Genomic DNA, 10,215 nt, shown 5'->3' with positions numbered 1-10,215 from the left:
TTCTCCCTCCCTCGTCGTGGGGTGGCTCAGTTGTGTAGTAGTTAACGTAACGAGTACCAGAGACCCGGGTTCAATTCCCACTGCTGCCTGCAAGGAGTTTGTACGTTCTCCTCAAGATCGCATACTGGTTGGGAGGTAAATTGTCCCGTTCCAAGGCTGGGATTGAATTAAAGGATTGCCGGGGCGCAGTTTAAAGAGCCAGAAAAAAAAACAAATTCCCCCTTCCCTCCAACTCTCCCTCCCTTCAGCCCTCTCGATTCCTCTCCTCTTTCTCCCTCACTATCCCTGACCAATCCCCTCTCCCTCCTTCCCTGCTTTTGTCTGTCTCTCCTTTCCCCACCCCTCTGTGGTCGTTTAGATTTGGGCAGATTCGCCGGCGGTGACGCAGTGGGAACTCCCCCCTCCCCCCTCGCCCGCCAGCCCGCCCCGAGACGCCTCCGCTGTGGGTGGGGCCTTTTAAAGCCGAGGAAGGGAAGGAGGGGAAGAGAAAGCAGAAGCGAGAGGGAGGGAGAGAGAGTGAGTGCGAGCGAGCGACAGCTCCGGGCAGCCTGCCTGAGGATGCACTGGCAAAAATGTGAGTATCCGGTTTCACAGCGGCGGGTGGTGTTGCAGTCCCCGCCATCTGCTCCCTCTCTCTCTCTTAACCCTTCTGTTCCATCCCTTCTCTATCCCGTTTCTCAAATGCCTCCCCATCCCAAACCCCTTTTCTCTCCCTCCCACCCCCTGCCCCTCTCTCTACTCTCTCATATTTCCCTCCCTCACGCATTCCTTCTCCCATCTCACTCCTCTTTCCCCCTCGCTTCTACCACTCCTTGCCGCATTCTCTAACTTTCCATCACCCTCTCTCCCTTTTTATCACCTACCATCCCATTTATAACCCATCCTTCGCCGTCCCCTTCACCTGTCCCTTTCTCTTCCCTCTTTCCCATTCTCCTCTACCCTCACGCTTCATCCATCTGCCCCACTTGCTTTATTCCCCCATCTCTCTACATCTTTCTACTCTTTCTCACCCTCCTCTCCCCGTCTCCCTCTGCCCATTTGACTCCCTCTCTCCTTCCTTTCCCTGTTTCCTCCCTTCCCTCCCCTACCATCCTCATCCGTCTCCCCTCCCCTTCCTCCCTATCCCAACCATCATCCATTCAAACTCTCCCAACAACCATCCATTCCTCCTCTCCTTCCCTCCATTCCCCCCTTCCTCCCCATCTCTCCCTTTCCTTCCATTCCTTCCTCCCTCTCCCACCCCATCTCCCCTTTCCTTCCCACCCTTCCTCCCTCTCCCACCCCATCTCCCCTTTCCTTCCCACCCTTCCTTCCTTCCATCCTTCCATCCCTCCCCCCTCCCTTCATCCCTTCCCCTCGCCCCCTCCATCCGTCACCTTTCTCTCCCCCTCCATCCATCACCTTTCTCTCCCTCCCTCCATCACCTTTCTCTCCCTCCCTCAATCCCCTCTCCCTCCCTCCATCCCCCTCTCTCCCTCCATCCATCCATCCCCTCTCCCTCCATCCATAACCTCTCTCTCCTTCCCTCCACCCCTCCATCTCTCTCCCTCTCTCCAACCGTCCCCTCTGTTTCCCCCTCCCTCTCTTTCCCCTCCCCATCCCTCTCTCTCTCTGCTTCCTCTTTCTCCCTCCCTCCCCTCTCTCCCTCCCTCCCTCCCTCCTCCAAAGCTGACCCTTTAACCATGACCTCATTCTACATCTCCAAACTAAGCGGAACCCCGCGGGTAGTGACGCGCGATTATTGGTGTGGGACCACCTTACAGGGGATTTCCCCGCGGGGATTCCGCTGCGTGCGTCACTATAGGTGGGGTGTAGGGTGGGCTCCGTCCGCCGTGCGCCAATCAGCGCCACGTTCTTGTCTGACGTCACCTCCCTATCGGCAACACTGGGTTCCAAGCGGAACCCTGAAAATTTCCGTAACGCCTTGTCGCAGCTAATCGGCGGAGCGAAATCCGCAACCCCTCGCTGCCATTCTGAGCACGGGAAGATACGAACTGCGGCCGAGATGATATCACCGTACGGGACACAGGGTGGGGGGTGCGCTCCGCGCTCTCCCTCCCACTGCACGGCGCTCCCTCCTTGCATCCCGACGTTTCCTTCGAGGGCGGAGCGTCCCCTCGGCGCCTTCTCAATGTTGTATACAATTAGATTGACAGTACTGAGGGAGGTCTGCCCTATGAGAAAGGTCGACGGTGAGGGTGCGCCGCTCCACAATACAGACCAGGATATTAACCTAAGACCCCGACTACCGAACGTAAAATAAAATCCACGGCCACGATCGGAAGGGAAAGCGGGGATTTGGTGGTGGGGGTGTAGTTTTCCTGGGTCCCGGATCCGAGATTCACTCCTTGGGCGCCGCGCCGTTGCCGATTATGGGGTCTTGCTGTGCCTACTTCCTTTTTGCCCTCTCTCCCTGGGTTCCTACAGTGTTCACTCCTTCAGACCACCTCACTTGGGCGAGTGCTTGAGGTAAGGGAGAGCGGCTGGAACACTGCGAGTTTTCAGTACTTGAGAATAGGATTGTCATGTGAGGGTGTGGCAAGGAAAGGGTGTGAGTCCTCAAGAGAATTAAAACAGAACCTGTCCCTTTAAGGAATCGAAAGAGGAAGGAGATAGGAGACTAACATTTAGAGCGTGGGTGGTAGGGGAAGTCGGTTTACTGATGTGAGGGCAGGTGACCCAAGCGGTGATGGGAAAGGGCATCACTTTATTTAACAAGGAAATAATGTGTTATATCCTGTTCGAGGAAGCATGATTCTCTCTCTCCCCCCTCTCCCTCACCCTCTCACCCTCTTCCCTTCTCCCTCCCCCTTTCTTCTCCCTCCCCCTTTCTTCTCCCTCCCCCTTTCTTCTCCCTCCCCCTTTCTTCTCCCTCCCCCTTTCTTCTCCCTCCCCCTTTCTTCTCCCTCCCCCTTTCTTCCCCCTCTTTCTTCTTCCCCCTTCTCACCCCTCCCCACTTTCTCCCACTCCCTTTCCCCCCTCTCTTCACCCCGTCTCCCCTACCCCTCTCTGGGACAGTTCAAAGGAGAAGTGTGAGACAAATTATTTTTACACAGAGTGGTGAGTGCCTGAAGTGCCTTCTCAGGGCTGGTGGGGGAGGCAGATATGACAAGGTGTTTAAGAGGCTGTTAGATAGAAACATGAATATGCAGAGAATGTTGGGTTTTGCGTGCACATGGTCCCTACCTCTCTATTCCCTGCTTGTTCATGCATGTCTATCTCAAACACTTGTATCATATCACCCTCCACCTCCACTCTCTGTGTAAAAACAAACTTGCCCCAACAGCTCCTTTAAACGTTCTCCTTCTGACCTTAAACTGGTGTCCTCCAGTGTTTGACATTTCTTAGAACAGCACAGCACAGGCCCTTATAATCTATAATCTGGCAATCTATATAAACCCATTCCACAATCAATCTAATCCTTCCTTCCTGCAGAGCCCATAACTGTCCATCTGCTTATCCAAAAATGCCTCTGTTGTATCTGCCTCGACCTCCACCCCGAGCAGTGTGTCCCAGACACCCACTACTCTCTATTCCCAGATACCCACGACTTTCTGTGCAAAAAGAAACTACCTCTGACATCTCTTCCAAACCGTCCATTCACCTTAAGTGAGTTCAAGAGCCATGAGGTAATGTTACAGCTGTATAAGACCTTAGTTAGACCCCACTTGGAGTACTGTGTTCAGCTCTGGTCACCTTACTACAGGAAGGATGTGGATACTATAGAGAGAGTGCACAGGAGACTTACAAGGATGTTGCCTGGATTGGGGAGCATGTTTTATGCGAATAGGTTGAGTGAAATCGGCCTTTTCTCCTTGGAGCAACGGAGGATGAGAGGTGACCTGACAGAGATATATAAGATGATGAGAGGCATTGATCATGTGGATGGCCAGAGGCTTTTTCCCAGGGCCGAAATGGCTAACACAAGGGGGCATAGTTTTAAGGTGCTTGGAAGTAGGTACAAGGGGGATGTCAGAGGTTTCTCACACAGAGAGTGGTGGGTGCGTGAAATGCACTGCCAGCAACAGTGGTAGAGGCGGATACGATAGGGTCTTTAAAGAGACTTATAGATAGGTACATGGAGCTTAGAAAAATAGGGGGTCTATGCAGTCGAGAAATTCTAGGCAGTTTCAAAAGTTGGTTACATGGTAGGCTCAACATGGTGGGCCGAAGGGTCTGTAATGTGCTGTGGATTTCTATGTTCTATGTTAAGTGGATATCCTCTGGTATTGGCCATTGCTACCTTTGGGAGAAGGCATTGGCTCTCCACTTTTATCTCTGCCTCTCATAATCTCATATGCCTCTATTAAGTTATCTCTCATCCTGTTTTAAGAAAAGTTCTAGTTCACTCAACCTTTCCTCTGAAGACACATCTCGAATCCAGGCAGCATTCTGGTAAATCTCCTCTGCACTCTCTCTAATGCTTCCACATCCTTCCTGTAATGAGGGGACAAGAACTGAATACAATACTCCAAGTGCAGTCTAACCAGAGTTTGATGGAGCTCCAATATTATGTCATAACTTTTGAACTCAGCCCCTTGACTAATGAAAGCCAGCACACCATACACCTTCTTAACCATCCTATCAATTTACACTGCAACTTTAAAGGGCCTATGGTCCCCCTATTTCTCCACACTGCTGCTCTGCCTTGAGTGTACTACTCAAAGTGAATTACTTCACACTCTTCCAGACTGAACAGCAGCTGCCACTTCAACCCGGAGAAGTGTGAGGTGGTACACTTTGGAAGGACAAACTCCAAGGCAGAGTACAAAGTAAATGGCAGGATACTTGGTAGTGTGGAGAAGCAGAGGGATCTGGGGGTACATGTCCACAGATCCCTGAAAGTTGCCTCACAGGTGGATGGGGTAGTTAAGAAAGCTTATGGGGTGTTAGCTTTCATAAATCGAGGGATAGAGTTTAAGAGTCGCGATGTAATGATGCAGCTCTATAAAACTCTGGTTAGGCCACACTTGGAGTACTGTGTCCAGTTCTGGTCGCCTCACTATAGGAAGGATGTGGAAGCATTGGAAAGGGTACAGAGGAGATTTACCAGGATGCTGCCTAGTTTAGAGAGTATGGATTATGATCAGAGATTAAGGGAGCTAGGGCTTTACTCTCTGGAGAGAAGAAGAATGAGAGGAGACATGATAGAGGTATACAAGATATTCAGAGGAGTTAAAAGTGGACAGCCAGCGCCTCTTCCCCAGGACACCACTGCTCAATACGAGAGGACATGGTTTTAAGGTAAGGGGTGGGAAGTTCAAGGGGGATATTAAAGGAAGGTTTTTTACTCAGAGAGTGGTTGGTGCGTGGAATGCACTGCCTGAGTCAGTGGTGGAGGCAGATACAGTAGTGAAGTTTAAGAGATTACTAGACAGGTATATGGAGGAATTTAAGGTGGGGGTTGTATGGGAGGCAGGGTCTGAGGGTCAGCACAATATTGTGGGCCGAAGGGCCTGTACTGTGCTGTACTATTCTATGTTCTGTGTTCTATGTTCTCAGGTCAGCTCTGCATCCTGTCAATATCCCATTGTAACCTACGACAGCCTTTGACACTATCCACAACGCGACCAATGTTCATGTCATCTGCTAACTTACCAACCCACCCTTACGATTCCTCATCTAGGTCATTTATAAAAATCACAAAGAGCAATGGGTACATAACAGATTCCTGTAGCACACCAGTTGTCAGCGACCTCCATCTACTAGGATATGCTCCTTCTACTAGCATCCTCTGCCTTCTAAGGCCAAGCCAGTTCCGAATCCATGGCCACATTTCCCTGGATCCCATGCCTCCCATGGGCTTACCATGTGGAACCTTGTCAAATACCTCACTAAAATCTGTACAGACCACACTCACTGCTCTACCTTCATCAATCTGTTTTGCCACTTACTCAATCAGGCTCATGAGGCACAACCTATCGCTCACAAAGCCATGCTGACTATCTTTAATCAGACTATGCTTCTCCAGATCCTTATTTTGCATCATAAGACTGACTGGTCTATAATTCCCAGGGTTATCCCTATTCCCTTTTTTGAGCAAAGGAATAACATTTGCCACCCTCCACTCATCTGGTACTACGTTTGTAGCCAGCAAGCATGCAAAGATCACCATCAACACCCCGGCAATCTTGCTCCTCATTTCCCATCGCAACTTGGGGTATATCCTGTCTGGCCATGGGGATTTATCTACCCTAATGTGTTTCAAAAGCACCAACACTGTCTCTTTCTTAACCTCAATATTGGCCTGTTCTACACTGCCCTCACATTTGTCACTGGTGAACACTGAAGCAAAGTATTCAATAAGGAACTCCTCTGACTCCAGATACACACTTCCTACGTTATCCCTGATCAGTCCTACCCTCACTCTAGTCATTCTTCTGATCTTCAAGTATGTCTACAATGCCTTGGGCTTTTCCTTACTCCTACTCACCAAGAAGGTCTTCTCATGTCCCATTCTAGCTCTCCTAAGTCACTTCCTAGCTGCCTTGTAACTCTCCAGAGCCCTGTCTGATATTTGCTTCATATACCTTAAGTAAGCTTCTTTCTTCCTCTTGACTTGATGTTCCACATCTCTTGTCAACCAACCATGGTTCCTTCACCCAACCATCGTTTCCCTGCCTCACTGAGACAGACCTACCCAGAACCCTCAGCAAGAGCTTTCTAAACAACCTCCACATTTATGCTGTTCATTTCCCTGAGTATAAGTCTTCTCAATCTATGCTCCCATGTTCCTGCCTCACACCAACATAATTATCCCTACCTCCCCCAAATTAAATACTCCCTATACTATCTGCTTCTGCCCTTGTCCATGGCTATGCTAAAGGTCAGGGAATTGTGGTCGCTATCTCCGAAATGCTGACCCACTGAGAGATCTGTCAGCTGCTCATGTTCATTGTCTAGATCCAGTATGACCTCTATTCTATTTAGCTTGTCCACATACTGTGTCAGGAATCCTTCCTAAAAGATTCTGCCCTATCTAAGCCTCTTGCACTAAGGAGGTGCCAGTCAACATTAAGGAGGTTGATTTCACCGATTACAACAACCCTGTTATTTTTGTACCAGTCCAAAATCTGCCTCCCGATCTGCTCCTCATTGTCCCTGTTGCTATTGGGGTATCTATAGAATATTCCCAACAGAGTGATTGCTTCCTTCCTGTTTCTGACTTCCACCCACACTGACAACCCCCCCACTCCTTTGTGTAGTGGTGATACTATCCCTGATTAGCAATACCACTACCCCCACCTCTTTTACCTCCCTTCCTGTCCAGAATCAGATTTAATATCACCTGCATATGTCATGAAATTTGTTGTTTTGCAGCAGTGAAAGCTACAAATTATAAGTATATATTAAAAAATAATTAAATATGTAGTGCAAATGGGGAGGGGAAATATACTGAGGAAGTGTTCATGAGTTAACTGTCCATTCAGAAAAGTGACGTTGGAGGGGAAGAAGCTGTTCCTGAAATGTTGAGTGTGTGTCTTCAGGCTCCTGTACCTCCTCCTTGATGGTCGCAATGAAAAGAGGGCCTGCCGTGGGTGATGAGAGTCCTTTGACGATGGACACTGCCTTTTAAAAGTGTCCCGGGTGCTGAGGAGGCTTGTGTCCATGATGGAACTGGCTGAGTTTATGACTTTCTACGGTTTTTTCTCTTGCCATGCTACTCAACTGGCTGATCTACCTCGCCCCTGTACGCCTCCTCATCACCACCTGAAATTCTGCTAATAATTATTGTGTCATCCGCAAATTTATAGACGGCTTTCGAGCTGTGCCTAGCCACACGGTCGTGAGTGTAGGAGTAGAGCAGTGGGCTAAGCACATATCCTTGGCGTGCACCAGTGTCGATTATCAGCAGGGAATAGGCGTTGTGTCCAATCCACACAGACTGGTCTCCCAGTGAGGAAGTCAAGGATCCAGTGGCAAAGGGAGGGACAGAGGCCCAGGTTCTGGATCTCTCTGATTAAAACTGAGGGTATGATTGCATTGAGCACTGAGTTGTAGTCAAGAAACAGCCTGATGTGAGTGTTACTGCTGACAAGGTGATCCAAGACCGAGTGGAGAGCCAGTGATATTGCATCCGCTGTAGATCTATTCTGGTGAGAGGTGAACTGAAGGTCCTCGCTTAGACAGGAGTTGATTGTAGCCATGTCCAGCCTCTCAAAGCACTTCATCATAGTAGATGTGAGTGCCACTGTGCAAAAGCCATTGGAGCAGCTCACCCTGCTCTTCCTGGTCACTGGTATGATTGCCACCCTTTCGAAGCAGGTGGGAACCTCTGACTAGCAGTGAGAGATTGACGATGTCCTTCAACATTCCTGCCAGCTGGTTGCCACAGGTTTTCAGAGCCCCACCAGGTACACCATCAGGGCCTGACGCCCCCTCGAGAGCGCCTGTAGTCAGCCTCTGAGATACCTAACACAGGGTTACTGAAAGCTGCAGGGATTCGCATTGATGTCGCTTTACTCTCCCTTTCAAAGCATGCATAAAAGATGTTGGTCTCATCTAGCAGTGGACACCATAGCTATTCACGCTGCTAGGTTTTATTAAGATTTTACCTCCTAATGGCCTGCAAACCCTGCCAGAGCTGATGTGCACCCAATTCCATCTCTAACCTCAATCACAATTGTTTTCTCACTCTTAAGATAGCTTTTCATAGGTGGCGCCTGGACTGCTTGTATAGTTCTGAGTGCCATAGCCCACATGTGGCACAGCCCTCTAAACCTGTCCTGTCCATGTACTTATCATGACAGCTTTTAAATGCGGCTAACATGCCCTCTTTCCCTGTGTGTGCGCGCCCCTCTGTGTGGGGAGTGCACCTTCTTAGCAAGGACGTCAAAGGCGATGGGAGAAAGCAGGAGAATGGGGTCAGAGTGGAAAAGAAATCAGCCAAGTTGAATGGCAGAGCAGACTTGATGGGCCAAATGGCCTAATTCTGTTCCTATGTCTTATGGCATCACCACATCAGTTTAAACCATTTACGTACACTGAGGCTCCTTGACAGCATCTTCCGAACCAACTTCCTCTACCAGCTGGAAGGATAACAGCACCAAAAGCAGGGGGGATCACCCCCTCCCCTGTAAGCGGCCATCTGAGACACACACCTGGAGTATTCTGAAGTTCCTGTTGCCCTACTACAGGGAGGGTGTTGTTACGTACTCCGTAACTGGGTTGCCAAACCAGCAGAAATGGATCATTCAGTTGGAGTCTGGATTACTAGAACTAAGGAAGTTTTATTAAAGAAACAAGCAACACAGTACTCTAATCAAAAGGATGATAAATGCAACAGTTCAGCAATGATAAACACACATACACAGAATTAAGATAACAGGATCAACCAAGCTCTATCGCTGTCTAAGGGTAAATGACCAGTTTCAAAGTGATGCAAAGTTCAGTTCAATTTAGTTCAGTTCAGTTCGCAGTGATCGCTGCCGTGGCGATGGGCAGTGGGCGGAAGGAGAGAGAGAGCAAAACGAATGAGTGTTCAAGGCTTCCACACAGACCCTCGCAGTCAGCTTTCGGGCGAGTCCTTTGTGATGTCATCTGAGGTCACCGACCGTGACCCCTCCGTTTCCAGATACGATCGTTTCCCTGCGGTGAACCTGGCACCCAGGCAAGGGTGGACACACACCAGGTTCCCGCCAATCGTGCCTTTCCACCCTGTGCGTCTATGGCCCGGTACTTCCCACTGACTTGTGAGAGACGCACCGCTTCCAGGGTCTCGTTACCTCGGGTGTCGTGTGTGTCCTGCCTTAGCGAACCTGTCCCTTTTTATCCCCCTGCTGGGGTATCGCCTGTCCATCACTTCAAACAGTTCAGGGTTCAAAGGGGGAGCCGATCTTGACAGCTCTCCTTCCCCTTCATTAACATCTCCAAATGCTGCTCCATTGTTTTCCTTATCTCTCTCTCTCCTGAAGACAGGTGGCAGACCAACTGCTGATCCCACTGTTGCCAGCACAGGACAGCTAACATCTTAATCTATGTGTATTCTTGTCACAGTGTGCAGAAGAGGTTCACCAGGATGGTGAGGAGAAGTGGGACAAGGTTGGGTTGATTTCCATGGAGTGTCAAGAGATTGAGGGGAAACCTAGAGGAAGGTTGAATTGCTAAATTGTTTTATTATTGTACAGTGAAAAACGCACTTCCATATCATCCATACAATCAATTCAGTGCATTAGGTACTACGCAGGGAAAGCAATAACAGAATGCAGAATGAAG

At 49.5% G+C, this 10,215-nt stretch overlaps 1 protein-coding gene across 2 annotated transcripts in view; it reads left to right on the top strand.

Annotated features, from left to right (window-relative positions):
* Positions 1 to 499: 499 nt before the first annotated feature.
* nfkbid (nuclear factor of kappa light polypeptide gene enhancer in B-cells inhibitor, delta) overlaps positions 500 to 10,215 on the top strand; it is a 30,710-nt gene continuing 20,994 nt past the window's right edge. For both annotated transcript variants that reach the window (XM_072266248.1, XM_072266247.1), the window contains exon 1: positions 500 to 574. In XM_072266248.1, the coding sequence (XP_072122349.1) occupies positions 559 to 574 (16 nt within the window). In that variant the 5' untranslated portion in view covers positions 500 to 558. The remainder of the gene's footprint in view (positions 575 to 10,215) is intronic.

Source organism: Mobula birostris, chromosome 8 (assembly GCF_030028105.1).
Source record: "Mobula birostris isolate sMobBir1 chromosome 8, sMobBir1.hap1, whole genome shotgun sequence".
NCBI classification, from domain to species: Eukaryota; Metazoa; Chordata; class Chondrichthyes; order Myliobatiformes; family Myliobatidae; genus Mobula; species Mobula birostris.
Note: the sequence above shows the minus strand (reverse complement) of the source record. Positions and strands in the feature narration are given on the sequence as shown.